Source organism: Barbus barbus, assembly GCF_936440315.1.
Source record: "Barbus barbus genome assembly, chromosome: 15".
NCBI classification, from domain to species: domain Eukaryota; kingdom Metazoa; phylum Chordata; class Actinopteri; order Cypriniformes; family Cyprinidae; genus Barbus; species Barbus barbus.
The window spans coordinates 28,591,530-28,607,746 of NC_136743.1; the positions used below are offsets into that span (position 1 = coordinate 28,591,530).

A 16,217-nucleotide genomic window follows, 5' to 3' on the forward strand; every position below is an offset into this window, starting at 1 on the left:
GACTATAAAATATTATCTGAGTAAATCTATTCCACGACTTTCTTATAATTCCACAGATAAACAAAGAATACGAACAAGCAATCAAACCAGTTTCTAATGATATTTTCGTTCGTGTAGAGGTCGCTGTTTGTCGTGTTGTTCCTCAATCATAATCATATCTGATGTATGAGTCGAGTGGGCGTTCACAGACTGATCATTCAACAATACCGAAACTCAACAGAGACCCACTTCACAACAAATCAGCGTGACATGGAGCCTACGAATTTACAGGTAAAGAAATCATACAGAAATCACGAGTAAATGTCAAGACAGTGTGAATTCACAAGACTGAGAGGTTGTAGTATAGCAGATCCGTGTCTATTTTCTTTGTAAAAGTTGTTTCGGTTGTTTAGAAAGCATTTTTACATTCACCACTGTACGAGCTGTCATTATGTATGAATGAAGCTAGAGTTGGAGTGATTTAAGTTATCTTAATCATGACACAGGCAGTGATGCCTATAAACGCTTTAGTTTTCATAACCCCGGATATTAAAGATTTCTCTAGGATGCTAGTTATCAGGTCAAGTTTGAAGATCATCTGAAAACAGTTTTGAACAAAGCTTTTTGAATTGTGCTTATGAAAAACAGGAAGTTTATATTTACTGGTGTATTTACATTATTTGTGTATTATAATGTAAACCACAGTATGGTCAGAGATTTATGTCTTGTGGATGTTACATTTGAGATTCTTTAATCATTAATCTCATGATGATCAATTCATTATATTAATTCTCAGATTAAATCTCTGTTCAAGTTAATTGGCGCTGAATAACAATTTGTACTAGTCATTATAAATCACTTTATATGTGCAATGCTTTTTTAGTTTTTCTATAACATTATTAAATATTTGAATATGAAATGTGATTACATGTTGTGTAATGGTGGTTTAAGTATATTTACACTTCATACACTACACTTAAATCTCTGCATAGTGTCTTATGTATTTACCTAATCAATATGTATCGCAGACATCTTAAAGTGGTGAGACTATAAGCTCAATTGCACATGGTTCATTTTACAGAAAGCTATAGCTATAGCCAACAAAGCTTCACAAGAGGACCAGGCTGGAAATTATGAGGAAGCTGTTAAATCTTATCAACATGCCGTGAAATATTTTCTGCATATAATAAAACGTAAGTGCATGAATATGAGGCTACCCTATTTACAACAATGTGCAATGGTCTGATCATGTTTCTTATCATTTTCCTGGCCTTTTAACCCTTTGTTTTTAGGTGAACCACAGGGTAAGGAGGGCAATCAGAAGATCAGAGATAAGTGTAAGCAGTATCTAGACAGAGCAGAAGAGCTCCAAGGCCATCTTGATAAGAAAGAGGTTACTATAAAATGATCAGTCTCTTTGTGTGTTTATGAATATGTCTTAGCAATTTGGACCGCAAAAACGTACAAATTCAGATAGATCATGCTGTCTATGTGCAGTCTTCATGAAACCACCTGTCTACAACAGTCTATTACAGTTTATTAACACATGCTGGACATTAATACATCTTTGGTCACTAATATAAGTGTTGACAAATAGTAAAAACACATTGTAAAAAATTGAGCATGTAAATAAAAATCCTATAGGGAAACATGCTGCGGTCAGAAAAACTACTGGACACACTGACGTAGTTTAAAATCAAATGAAACATCTGGTCTGAGTCTGAATCTAGCTAACAACATCTCATTTCCTCTCATTTACTTTTACTGGAAATAAAAATTTAGCGGGCTTAGACATTGCTGTACATAATATTATATTATTTTAATATAATATTATCACCTTTATTTATATGGCACTTTATAAAATACAGATTCTTTCAAAGCAGCCTTACAGTGATAAATAATGTTTCAGTGATGCAAACAGTATTCAGTTCTGCTGTAAAGCAGCTCTAAAGATACAATAGTAAATAGTCATTATTCAGTTAAAGTCAGTTCATTGTTTCAGTTTGGTTTTATAATTGTGAAAAGTTAATCAGTTGTATATTTTTTATTGACAGTAGGAAAGGACAAAATACCAATGAGCTTTGCAAACTGATGAATGAAAATATGTGATTTTTTTTTTTGTGTGTGTGTGATGGTTATGTATCAGAAAGATAAACTGCAGTGGACTCAGTACATAGCCCTGGGGGTCTCCTGAAGCACTAAGCATGTAGGAGCCCTGTTTTGTGTCCTGACTGTGGTCTGTTGCATATTACAGGATCCAGCTGCAGAGTTACAGGAAAGTTGCAGAGTTACTGGAAACTTTGATCAGTGCAATGCAATGGTGTCCTGTGGTTTTGCTTGTAAGTGTCTTTGTAGGGGTCTTAAAATGTGTTACGTCTCTTTAAAGACTGTGAGTAAGGGCAATGTGGTTGTGCATTTGAAAAAATTTTTTTGGGGCAGAATATACAGGTATTGTTCAATGCTCGTAAATGGAAAAATATGTTATTGCAGTTAGACGCCGTATTTAGGGCATTTAACAAGAAGGGCTTAGACGACATGTTAATCAGCAAAAGTTCTGGCCGTCTAATAATAACTAGGTGTCTGGGAGGCAGGTGAGGTGGTTGTTCTGTGATTAGACAGTGACGCATTAGATGCTCTTTCACTGTAAAGTATTGTTGTTGAAGTTTATTTTTAGGGTGTTGGCTTTTTTTAGGTTTGGTTCTTTTTACAAGTAAAGGTTTCGTCCTAGCAGTATCATCAGACTATAACAGATACTGAAACTCAGTGTTTAGCCATAGCTTCTGCTTAGGTTGTGGGATACAGGTTTTTTTCAAGGGACCCTGAGGGGCCACTGTATGTCCCTTTAAGCTCTTGATGTAGGTGTGGCAGTAGAAGTGGCACACAACTTTAGATTGTTTGGTGTCTGTCACTACACTGATGACTTCACATTTACAATGAACACCATCCTTGGTGAAGCAGACACAACCAACACACTCTTATGGCAATTTCAAACTATTTGTAGAATTGACGGCTAAAGGTGCAGTCACACTTTTGGTGACGTTTTATGGTTCATTGCGTATTTTCAGAAAATATGAAAGTGACGTGACATACGGCCAAGTATGGCAACCCATACTCGGAATTTGTGCTCTGCATTTAACCCATCCAAGTGTACACACAGTAGTGAACATACACCCGGAGCCTTATTCTGTGGTGCCCGGGGAGCAGTTGGGGGTTCGGTGCCTTGCTCAAGGGTCTCACCTCAGTCGTGGTATTGAGGGTGAAGGGAGTGCTGTGCATTCTACCCCACCTACAATTCCTGCCGGACCTGAGACTCAAACTCGCAACTTTTGGATTACAAGTCCGACCCTCTAACCATTAGGCCACGACTTCCCTATCATGAAGCACAGCTCGCACAGAAGTCACAAATCTGCTTGCATCTTTCACTCTCATGTGAAATTCCAGCTTGTGTGGATTTCTATTGAGATGACTGGATTACGTCCATGAAATGTTGTCAAAGAGCAGTCAGTGTGAGTGTGCCTTAATTTGTATGGATTTGTCTGATCTCAGTTGTGCATTTTTTGCTTCTGCTTCCTACAGAGATGCAGCTAAACTGAAGAAACCTTAAATCTACCAAATGGACCCTCTTCATCCAAATCCTCTTACTCTATTCAATATTTCTCAGCTACCTATATTTACAGCACCAGTTATTTTAAAGTGAAAATGAAATGCTCTTTGCATTTGTATTGGTGGTTTTAGGGGATGGGATGAAAATTAAGAGTGCTGGGTGATATCAAGTTTTAAAGACAAGCATTTATTTTTCTTTTGAATAACATGCATGGATGAAATCGTATGGTTCCATGGTACGGTGCATGGACCATACAAAGGGATTGGACCATGTATGCTTTTAAAAAAAAATGCTTTTGTCGTTTCCTATAGATCCATTGTCTTTTGTACTGTGGTGTCTGGTGTTCACAACATAGTTCTGAAGTAGCAATAGCAACAGATCTTGTTTATTACTAGCCTGCCATATTGCCATATAATGTCTGATAATGTGTAAGCAATGATATGACTCATGCCTGTAGGTAACCTTTCAGTTTGACAATAGAAACACTTGTTATCTCACTGATGACTTCAGACGTTTGGTAGCTATATCACTATAGTAACACACTGGCCTGTTTAGATGTGAATGTGCAAATTTCTACTAGCCTTAAACCAATATACAGAAGAAGATACTGTCTATCTAATAGTAGTTTAGAGAAATTTCTAATTAGGTGATGAGAATAATGAATTCTGTCAGATGCATAATTTAGTGCAAACAGAAAGAAATATGACATTAAAAGTGCCTTATAATTAGCCAGTGACATTTTATTGTGTTCACTTATTTACCTAACAGATATTACAGAAATATTTTAATGGTATGAAAAATCTGGTGTTTGAAACCAACATCAACACAAAAGCAGACAATAGAAAGCAAGCATTTCTGTATTTGGATCAGATTTCTGTGATAACTCCCATTTGTGTCAGTTTTACCGAATCTCCCACACAATCAGGGCAAATTAATTGTCTTTAAGTGAGTGCAATCACTGTAACTTGGATACATTCAAAAATATTACAATCAAATGGTTGCATATGATTTGTACAACATCAGTCATTCAGTTATAGTTTTTGATGTTTAGTGGCATCAGCTTGAGAGAATCATTCTTGTTGTTACCTACAATAATATTGAATATATCAAGTACAACTTTTATTACGTAGGAATGACTATTTTGTTCCCAAAACCGGAGGCATTTGTAAGGGCGCGCCAAATGGGCTTGTCTCACACGCATGACGCATGACATTTTTGCAACACGTGATCGTGAAGGCGGAAGTGACATTCGACATTTTAATGCGGAAGTTGTTTTTTTCCTCTGTTATTCTCCGATCTCAAAAATAAGTATTGAAAAATCATACATTTACGATCCTCGTTGTTTGTTTGTAAAAGCGTGACGGTTTGTTAATATATCACTGTCTTTATTTTTCCGAAACGCCGTTCGTTCTGGATTATTTCAGCCCTTATGGCTGCCAACAACAACTTACAGGTAAGTTAAGTTTGCAAACAAATGATCTCAGAGTTTATCAAACTGACAGAAAGAACTTTAACTTATGGATTTACTTAAGATAAATATTGCGTTTTATCGTGTCTGTGTATATTAATAAATTTGAAGAATATAAATATAAAGAAATAGTCGCCCATGTCTTGCTAGCAGCCGTGTTTTCTTTAACTTCTGTCATATAATCTAAATATACTAACAAACCATTATGCTCTCTTGTTTGTTCGTGAGATTATAAGTGTTATTTTATGTTAATCAGACAATGACATTAGCAGGTAAAGTTGAGATGAGCTAATAATAACCAGTCAGGTGTTTAGTTTGAACTTTAGCTCATTGTTCTGGTCTCTTAAGCATTATAGTTTTTCTGTGGTGGACAGATGCCACATTTATCATTTTTTGCTTGAGAATTAATGTGAAATCTCATTTATATGCTTTCATACAGCTGACTGAAATTCCCTCATACTGTCAATGTTATGACAATGAAACGGCATTCATTAGTTAATAGCTACATTGAATTTTCTGAAGTAATGCTATGATCTCCACCACACAGAAAGCAATAGATCTGGCCAGTAAGGCAGCTCAGGAGGATAAGGCTGAAAACTATGAAGAGGCCCTGCGTCTATATCAACATGCTGTTCAATATTTCTTGCATGTTGTCAAATGTAAGTATGCAGCAGAAGTCTGTTTATATCTGTCCATAAAAAGAATGAATTTAGCAATCAAGCATATTATTTCTGTCTTACTATTTGTTTTTATCCAGACTGTAGTAGTTTGCTAAATGTTTATACTGTATTTATTCTTTAGCGTTACATATGTTCTAATTAGAGTGTGAATTTATCAGTATGTTAATGAGAAGATATTACAGCATTTGACACGAGTGGCAGTTTTCAGTCGCCTCTATACCTTTTAACTGTTGATTTTTTTTTGTAAAGATGAAGCACAGGGTGATAAGGCCAAGCAAAGCATTCGGGCCAAATGTGCTGAATATTTAGACCGGGCTGAGAAGTTGAAAGAATTCTTGAAGAAGAAAGAGAAAGCCCCAGCGAAACCAGTGAAGGAGTCTCAGTCCAGTGACAAAGGGTGGGTGCTGTGTAGCTGGATAAATACAAACATACACATACATTCATTTGAAATGCGTGCTTGGTTTCTGTGAATCAAAACATCAAGATTAAATTATTGCTAATTGTTTTTGAACACAACAACATGCCCAGTGTGAATGCCCTGCTTAAAAAATAAATCTAATCTGGCTGTGATGAACACTAATTACACAGGACTTGATCGTTCTGATAGCCCATATTTGAAAATATGTGGTTTTGCATATTCCTAACTGCTAGCGTGTGCTCATGTCTATGCAAAAACGTGTTAGTAAGACTGTGCAGAGACTGTGAACTTCCCCCTTTACTGTTGTGCTATTTATATAACCAATCATTAGTTAAGCGTTGGTTAGATTTTTACAGCAAAACAGTAATATTGCGAAATATTACAATTTAAAAGATTTTCTTTTTAAAATATATTTTAGAATGTCATTTATTCCTCTGATCTTATCAGCATCATTACTGCAGTCTTCAGTGTGTCACGTGATCATTCAGAAATCATTCTGATATGCTCATTTACTGCTAAAGAAACATTTCTGATTGTTAGCAATGTTGAAAACAGTTTCAGTCATACATTTGATTTCAGGTTTCTTTGATGAATAGAACTTTAAAAGAAAGCCATAATTTGAAATATAAGTATTTTGTTACATTACATATGCATTTACTGTCACGTTTGATCAATTGAATGCAACCTTGTTGCTGAATAAAATAAATATATATATATTTTTAACCATAGGAATGAAAGTGATGGAGAAGGAGAAGATCCAGAGAAAAAGAAATTTCAGAATCAACTCTCAGGTAAGTGATTCCCCATCCAAACACTGTCTTCTAATGGAACGAAATTATGATTTTATATATATGATGTTTTTAGTTTTAATCCCAAGAAATCTCAGTTGAATCTGATTGACTGATCTATTATCACAGGAGCCATTGTCATGGAGAAGCCAAACATTAAATGGAATGATGTTGCCGGGCTGGAGGGGGCCAAAGAGGCTTTGAAAGAAGCTGTCATTCTGCCAATCAAATTCCCACATCTCTTCACAGGCAAGTGGCTATATCAGTATCAACTAATGGGCACTGCTTTCATTTGAGGCTCTGAGTATTCAGTGATCAGCAGTGCTAGTATGGGTATATCAAAACTGCAACTGAACCATTACCCTGTAAAAGGAAACTGTTGAAAGGGTAATGCTCTAATAACACACATTGTTACGGTCTCAGGTAAAAGAACTCCCTGGAGGGGCATCCTTCTCTTCGGGCCTCCTGGAACAGGCAAGTCTTACCTGGCCAAAGCGGTAGCGACAGAAGCCAACAATTCCACCTTCTTTTCCATCTCCTCCTCTGACCTGGTATCCAAGTGGCTGGGAGAGAGTGAAAAGTGAGTCTTGTGAGGAATGCTGCCGGTTACCTTTACCTGTTTTAGCAGTTTAAGTTTCTTTTTAGAGTCTTTCTTGCTTACTGCTGAATTCTTTGCTCCTTTACTTTTGTGTTTTTCTCAGATTTTCTGTTTAAAGTGGTAGTTCATGCAAAAATAAAAATTCTGTCGTCATTTACTCACCCTTCACTTGTTCCAAACCGGAGTTTCTTTCTTCTGTTGAACACAAAAGAAGATATTTTAAAGAAAGTTTCGTAACCAAACAGTTGCTTTTTTATCCATAATATGGAAGTCAGTGGGGACCATCAACTATTTGGTCACACACATTGTTCAAAATATCTTCTTGTGTGGTCAACAGAAAAAATTCATACAGGTTTGGAACAAGTAGAGGGGGTGAGTAAGTAATTACAGAATTATAATTTTTGCAATAACTACCTATTTAAAGTGACTGTGATTTGTCGTTTCCTTTACATAGAATGCAAGTCAACTTAATGTTTTTATATTTCCAGACCTATTTAAGAGCAGCTTTAATGTGGGATTGCTGAACAGAATTTGATATCAAGCAACCTTGACCTTACAACTGACCTATAAATGCACGCCAAAAAGCTTATTAAAAATTTCATTCATATTGGATTTGTAATTATTCGTTTTCATGGCCACACTTCCAGCTTCTCTACCTTTTATGAAAATGATACTGAGTGAGGTCTAGAGTTTTGATTGGTTAAAGTTGCTTGTCATCTGACTAAATGGGTAAAATGATGCCATACATTGTCTAAACGGTTCCTTTCATCCCCTCAGGCTGGTGAAGAATTTGTTCACTTTGGCTCGAGAGCACAAGCCCTCTATTATCTTCATTGATGAGATTGATTCACTCTGCGGCTCCAGGAGCGAGAATGAAAGTGAAGCAGCTCGCAGAATCAAGACCGAGTTTCTGGTTCAGATGCAAGGTGAGCCTTTTATACATGTTACGACCGCCTGTAACAGGGATGTCAAATCGTGCTCCTGGATGGAGTTTAGTTCTAAACCTAATTAAACACACCTTAAACAAACTAAAATGAGTTATTGTCTGAAATGCATTCCAAACCAGCAGTGATGCAATTTTTTTTTATAAACAATTGTATTGTATTTTACCTCAAAGAATGAACGGATGAATGAAAAGCTTTTCACTTTTGCACAGTGAGATTATTTTCTTGACAATTTAGCACATTTCCACCCCCAAATTCTCATTACTGAAATGCAAAAAAATCACATTACTGAAAAAATATTTAAATTGTAACATACATCATGTTAGTATTTGTTAGTTTTAATGAACCATTAATATCTACTTATATCTAATTTCATTATCTAATACAAATTCATTATAGGTGTTGGTAATGACAATGAAGGGATCCTGGTGCTGGGAGCCACAAACATCCCCTGGACGCTGGATTCTGCCATCAGAAGACGGTAATCATTTTTCATGAATTACTATAGGGAAAACTGAAAGAGAACAGTCAGAGTGTCTGTGAGTTAAAGATTATCTCATTAAACTCTGTGTCAGTGTGATGCATCATGATTGAATGAAATCACTGAGTGACATCAACTAGAACAGGTTATTCAACTCTTGCAGTTCAGTATGAGCATGAATCACGTGAAATGTTATTATGAAAGATCTACAGGTCTATACAATTTATATAATCTCTGTGTGTGTATATACAGTATCTCACAGAAGTGAGTACACATTTTTGTAAATATTTTATTATATCTTTTCATGTGACAACACTGAAGCAATGTAAAGTAATGAGTGTACAGCTTGTATAACAGTGTAAATTTGCTGTCCCCTCAAAATAACTCAACACACAGCCATTAATGTCTAAACCGCTGGCCACAAAAGTGAGTACATCCCTAAGTGAAAATATCCACTTTGGGCCCAATTAGCCATTTTCTCACCCCGGTGTCATGTGACTCGTTAGTGTTACAAGGTCTCAGGTGTGAATGGGGAGCAGGTGTGTTAAATTTGGTGTTACTCACTCTCACTCTCTCATACTGGTCATTGGAAGTTCAACATGGCAAAGAACTCTCTGAGGATCTGAAAAAAAGAATTGTTGCTCTACATAAAGATGGTGTAGGCTATAAGAATATTGCCAAGAACCTGAAAATGAGCTGCAGCACGGTGGCCAAGACCATACAGCGGTTTAACAGGACAGGTTCCACTCAGAACAGGCCTCGCCATGGTCGACCAAAGAAGTTGAGTGCACGTGCTCAGCGTCATATTCAGAGGTTGTGTTTGGGAAATAGACGTATGAGTGCTACCAGCATTGCTGCAGAGGTTGAAGGGGTGGGGGGTCAGCCTGTGCTCAGACCATACGCTGCACACTGCATCAAATTGGTCTGCATGGCTGTCATCCCAGAAGGAAGCCTCTTCTATAGATGATGCACAAGAAAGCCTGCAAACAGTTTGCTGAAGACAAGCAGACTAAGGACATGCATTGCGTATGTGGCGGCAACCAGGTGAGGAGTACAAAGACAAGTGTGTCTTGCCTACAGTCAAGCGTGGTGGTGGGAGTGTCATGGTCTGGGGCTGCATGAGTGCTGCCGGCACTGGGGAGCTACAGTTCATTGAGGGAACCATGAATGCCAACATGTACTGTTACATACTGAAGCAGAGACTGGGCCACAGGGCAGTATTCCAACATGATAACGACCGCAAACACACCTCCAAGACGACCACTGCCTTGCTAAAGAAGCTGAGGGTAAAGGTGATGGACTGGCCAAGCATGTCTCCAGATCTAAACCCTATTGAGCATCTGTGGGGCATCCTCAAACGGAAGGTGGAGGATCGCAAGGTCTCTAACATCCACCAGCTCCGTGATGTGTGTGTGTGTGTGTGTGTATGTGTATATATTACTGCTTTTACTGTATTTTTCATGTAGCTTTGTTGAGCATAAGATATTGCTTTGAAAAACATAAAAAAAAACAAAAAAAACTTCCCAACCACAAACTTTTGAACAGTAGTCTATGCACCTGTGACCTACACAAAGGGTGCCGACTAGAAGAATCTCACACATAAGATATGATTCCCATGCCTCCATTTGTGTTATTTAATACATTTTGACTATATTGTCTGACTGCTATTTTAAGATGTGAAAAATGGTAACGGCGTGTGTGTGTGTACCTATCACTCTGTAACTGTAAGAGTATATGTTCATTGTTTATCTTCTGTATTATGTTTAGATTTGAGAAACGTATCTACATTCCTCTGCCAGAAGAGCACGCTCGTGGATTCATGTTCAAACTGAATCTCGGCAGCACACCTACCAGTCTCACCGAATCAGACTTCATGACTCTGGGAAAGAAGACGGACGGTTACTCTGGTGCTGACATCAGCGTCATCGTCAGAGATGCTCTCATGCAGCCCGTCAGGAAGGTTCAGTCCTCCACTCACTTCAAACGGGTGAGCCCTCAATGACACGATTACATCAACACTTTTAAGGGGGCATAACACACAGTTTCACCCAATCTCATGTTAATCTTGAGTACCTATAGCGTAGTACTGCATCCTTCATATCGCCAAAAAGTCTTTAGTTTTATCATATTTATAAAAGAAAGATACAGCTTTACGATTCTCTCCGAAAACAGCCGAGCTCCTGGAGGCGGCGCGCCGTGGGCGGAGCTAAAGAGTGACGAGCACATGAGCTCCGATTGCCAACAAAACAGACATTTCATGCTGTTTCACTTACCATCTGCAGTTCTGAATCATGACCGGGATCTTTTATAGCTGGGACCGCTCCATCTTTCAGTATCAAACGATGTGCAAATCCAGTGTAGAACTGGGCCTTGTTCATAAAACGTTCGTCTACAAACACACTTGCAAAACTCCGTTGCTCCCCCGGAGAAACAAACTGCATCCACTGTTCACGTAACGCTGGGTTCTTCGGGAAGCTGAACAAGGTTATCTTTCCCTCACAACCAAAAACACACTTCTTTTAGAGACATTCTTCCCAAGCGAGTCCCGTGCAGCGCTGCTGAATGAAGCGCGTTGATGGGCGTGCTCTCGCTCCAGTCGATGTGCACCGGCACGCTCTTCCAGGAGAAATGCCCATACAAGGAGTTCAACCCTTCGTGATGTCACGAAGAGCCATAATCGAAAAAAACTTTCCAAAACTTGTAAGAAACCTGGAAGTAAGATTTTTGGCACAGAAATACTCTGTTATACTTCGAAATCGTTTTTTGGAACTTTGGCCATGCTTGGCATGAGAATCCAACTCTAACAGTGTAAATAATTCTGAATGCATGAAACGCCCCACTTTAAGAAACCGAACTGGAGTAAACGTGAAATGTTTACACTAATGTCTTAAATTAATGAGTCTTAAATGAATTACTCCGCATTCTAATCATAACCATCATATTTTCTTTCATTAGGTACGAGGACCATCAAGAAGTGACCCGAATGTCATAGTCGATGACCTCTTAACCCCTTGCTCCCCAGGTGATCCACAGGCTATTGAAATGACATGGATGGAAGTCCCTGGAGAGAAACTTTTGGAGCCAATTGTTTCCATGGTGAGCATATTTTCTCATATATTTTCTCACATTTTTACACCATCAGTATACACTAATTGTGCTTAATGCAGTATGTGACTATTGTTCATAAGAAAAAATTATGCTGTGTCCCAGTGTCAAGCTATTTTTTGTCTTCCTGAGTGCAAAAGCTCTGTTGAAACTGACTCTACATTATGTGGGAGATTAGAAATATGTTCTGCTTTATTTACGTGCCCTTTAAATGTATAAATACAATACTGTTCAATTTTAAGGTCAATAAGATTTTTAAAGAAATTAATATTCAGCAAGGATGCATTAAATTGAGAAAAGTGACTGTAAAGAATTTCATAATGTTTGAGAAGATTTCCATTTCAAATAAATGCTGTTCTTTTAAACTTTCTATTCATCAAAGAATCCTGAACAAAAAAATGAATCACTGTCTCCGCAAAAACTAACTTTTTCCAACATTGGTAATAAATCAGCATATTAGAGTGATTTCTGAAGGATCAGGTGACACTGAATTTTCAGCATCATTACTCCAGTCTTCAGTTTTTGCACAGGAATAAATTACAGTTCTATCTATCTATCTATCTATCTATCTATCTATCTATCTATCTATCTATCTATCTATCTATCTATCTATCTATCTATCTATCTATCTATCTATCTATCTATCTATCTATCTATCTATCTATCACTGGCCACTTTATTATAACGGGTACACCTGTTCAATTGCTTGGTAACACACATTGCTAATCAGCCAATCACATGGCAGCAACACAATGCATTTAGGCATCTAGATGTGGTGAAGACGACTTGCTGAAGTTCAAACAGAGCATCAGAATGGGGAAGAAAGGGGATTTAAGTGACTTTGAACGTGGAAGGGTTGTTGGTGCCAGACGGGCTTGGCTGAGTATTTAAAAAAACTGCTGATCTACTGGGATTTTCACTCACAACCATCTTTAGGGTTTACAGAGAATGGTCCGAAAAAGAGAAAATATCCAGTGAGCGGCAGTTGTGTGGACGAAAATGCCTTGCCTTGGTTAGAGGTGATAGAAAGACAGCAGTAACTCAAATAGCCACTCGTTACAACCAAGCTATGCAGAATACCATCTCTGAACACAACACGTCGAACCCTGAAGCAGATGGGCTACAGCAGCAGAAGACCACACCGGGTGCTGCGCCTGTCAGCTAAGAACAGGAAACGGAGGCTACAATTCGCACAGGCTCACCAAAATTGGACAATAGAAGATTGGAAAAACGTTGCCTGGTCTGATGAGTCGATTTCTGCTGCGACATTCAGATGGTAGGGTCAGAATTTGGTGTAAAGAACATGAAAGCATAGATCCAATCTGCCTTGTCTCAACGGTTCAGGCTGCTGGTGGTGGTGGTGTAATGGTGTAGGGATATTTTCTTGGCACACTGTGGGCCCATTAGTACCAATTGAGCATCGTTTAAACGCTACAGCCTACCTGAGTATTGTTGCTGACCATGTCCATCCCTTTATGACTACAGTGTACCCATCTTCTGATGGCTACTTCCAGCAGGATAATGCACCATGTCACAAAGCTCAAATCATCTCAGACCGGTTTCTTGAACATGACAATGAGTTCACTTTACTCAAATGGCCTCCACAGTCACCATATCTCAATCCAATAGAGCACCTTTGGGATGTGGTGGAATGGGAGATTCGCATCATGGATGTGCAGCCGACAAATCTGCAGCAACTGCGTGATGCTATCATGTCAATATGGACCAAAATCTCTGAGGAATGTTTCTAACACCTTGTTGAATCTATGCCACGAAGAATTAAGGCAGTTCTGAAGGCAAAAGGGGGTCCAACCTGGTACTAGCAAGGTGTACCTAATAAAGTGGCCAGTGAGTATGTATAAATATATTAGGGTTGGGCCGATAGACGATGCCATCGTCCATCGCCAATGGCTGACAGACATCACGATGTTGAGCCAGCATCGTGCCCCCCCCCCCCCCCCCCTCTTCCGCAATCCGCCTCATCCCAATTCCGTGTTCGGAAAGGAAATTAAGTATATTACAGAACCCCTAAGGGGAATAAATTGCCTACGAGATGGCAAAGATGATACAATTAAAATTAATTAAATACTTTCTTTTGCAATTATATCATTGGGTAATACTGTATATAAATTGCGGGCATCAGGGAACCGCTACTATTTTGCAGCATCTTTGAATGGTTCAACAGAGTAGAATAATAATAACAGTTTTATATAACAATATTTTTTTTTGTTTTAAAAGAAATATGAATGCTATCAGTATTTATATAAAAAAAAGTAAAAATGAATAATAGATAAATTAACATTTAATAGAAAAATAGAAAACGGTGACTATAGTTTTTATTCTATTTAATTTTATTGTTGTTATTTTTTTTGCCTTTATTTTGATAGGACGGTTAGTTGACAGCAAAGTAGGAGAGAGTAGGGGTGGGACCAGGGAAGGTCCGCGAGCCGAGACTCGATCTTGGGACGCCCAATATTTTTATTATTTTATTTTTATTAAAAACCTGTTGAATAGCAAGACTGTTATGGTACTTTTATAAATTCCTCATTATGCTCTGCTCACACCCACAGTCGGACATGCTGAGGTCCCTCACCAACACAAAGCCCACCGTCAACGAGCAGGATCTGGATAAGCTGAAAAAGTTCACAGAGGACTTTGGACAGGAGGGCTGAACAGAGCCGGTCTCCCAAAACCAAAGCAAATTGTGATTGTAACGTCTTCTCTCTTGCCCTTCACACGCCCCTCTCTTCCTTTCGTACCCATGCTCTTCCTCTGACCGACGAGCCCTCTCAGCTCAGGCTAAAGGCTAGATGTAATTCGAAATGTGTCAAGCCCACTTCAGTTTTTCTTCAGCTGCTCTGCCTGCAAAGCTGCCATCAGTACCTTGTGACCATCATGCATCTTTTATAATTAATAAGCGGTCTCAATCATAATTATCTGTGCTTTCTATTAATAACTCTGTCAGCAGGACCTACAACAGATGTGCTGTAAAACAATTAGAAATTATAATTTGTTCCTTTATGAAGTGACTAAACTAATACTAATGTCAGTTTTGTTTACAGTCACATAAATCTGAACGGCCAATAGTTAAGCTCCGACGACACATAAAGACTTTCCAGCTCCGTTTTAAAATGCTTTTGTTGGCTGTGCTTTGTTTTGTAGGAGAAGAACCTTGTAAATGGCTCTTGTTTGTTGTCGCAAAGACCTCTTTGGGTTCAGGTGTAGACTTTGTTCACAAGGGTAGTGAGATCTGTCTTTCCAGCGCTGTGCTTTCCTTCTCATTTGAGAAAGTCATGGTTTGAATCTGTTTGATATAACACTTAGAGATCCGCATTTAACAATTCAGACACTCTTTACATATACTACATATGGTTTTCTCTTCATGTACATCGTTACGTTCAGTATATTACTGTAAAATGTGCTATTCCTTCACTGAGATATAAGTTACATTATATTTTCAGGGGCCAATGTTGGACGTTCGTTGCAAATTCACTTGCTGAGGCTCAGCACACAATGTGCCTTCACATTTTCCTCCTGTCTGTTTTTCTCTCTCTATCTGCATACACATAGATGCACAAATACTGATGCTTATTGATGGCTATATTACTGTTTTTATAGGCAGAAGGTTTGGGAATGATTGGATGATATTTGCACATTTCATTTAAAACTTTACAAACATGTATATCAATCTGTATACAGCTCGTATGCACTTATAGGGTGTTTGGTTTGACATTTAAGAACCTTAGACATTGTACTATTAGAGTAACAATATAGAAAAGATGTATTTGGTTTGTTTTAAGGATAAGTCTTGTTAAACAGATGGTTTGCAGAAAGTGTTTTTTGTCTTTCATTTTATTATTCACATGTAAATAAAGATTGAAATAAAACTAACTTGACTTATTTGTGCCTTTTAATGAGAATGTTTTCACACAAACAACTAAAACGCTCATTATTTTTTATTAATATTTTTGGTAGTGGGAAGACTGACATGCCATTGTGGGCGGTGTTTTTGGATTAAGGGCTTCTTTATGTGTTTAAATCAAATTCAATGGTGAAGATGGTAAAAAAAATACCATAAAACGCTCCTCAACATTAAGTAAGTGACAGTTATTAACAGTCTTCCTGCTCTGGTAAGAATGTTGAACTTTGGAA

General features: G+C 38.0%; 1 protein-coding gene across 3 annotated transcripts; it reads left to right on the forward strand.

Annotated features, from left to right (window-relative positions):
• The first annotated feature begins 172 nt into the window (after window positions 1–172).
• Window positions 173–15,964, forward strand: LOC306881943 (vacuolar protein sorting-associated protein 4B-like). 3 transcript variants are annotated; one of them, XM_079436327.1, is made up of 13 exons: window positions 173–270; window positions 1,061–1,172; window positions 1,272–1,372; window positions 5,599–5,710; window positions 5,981–6,128; window positions 6,879–6,940; window positions 7,067–7,186; window positions 7,361–7,517; window positions 8,313–8,461; window positions 8,879–8,960; window positions 10,728–10,947; window positions 11,916–12,056; window positions 14,636–15,964. In XM_079436327.1, exons 1-13 carry the CDS (start codon window positions 250–252, stop codon window positions 14,735–14,737), a joined length of 1,527 nt encoding a protein of 508 aa, XP_079292453.1. In that variant the 5' UTR covers window positions 173–249; the 3' UTR covers window positions 14,738–15,964. The 3 variants fall into 3 exon arrangements, with proteins under 3 accessions (XP_079292453.1, XP_079292454.1, XP_079292455.1); XM_079436328.1 differs by lacking the exons at window positions 173–270; window positions 1,061–1,172; window positions 1,272–1,372 and adding exons at window positions 4,825–4,891; window positions 5,008–5,036; XM_079436329.1 differs by lacking the exons at window positions 173–270; window positions 1,061–1,172; window positions 1,272–1,372 and adding an exon at window positions 4,880–5,036.
• Window positions 15,965–16,217: the final 253 nt, after the last annotated feature.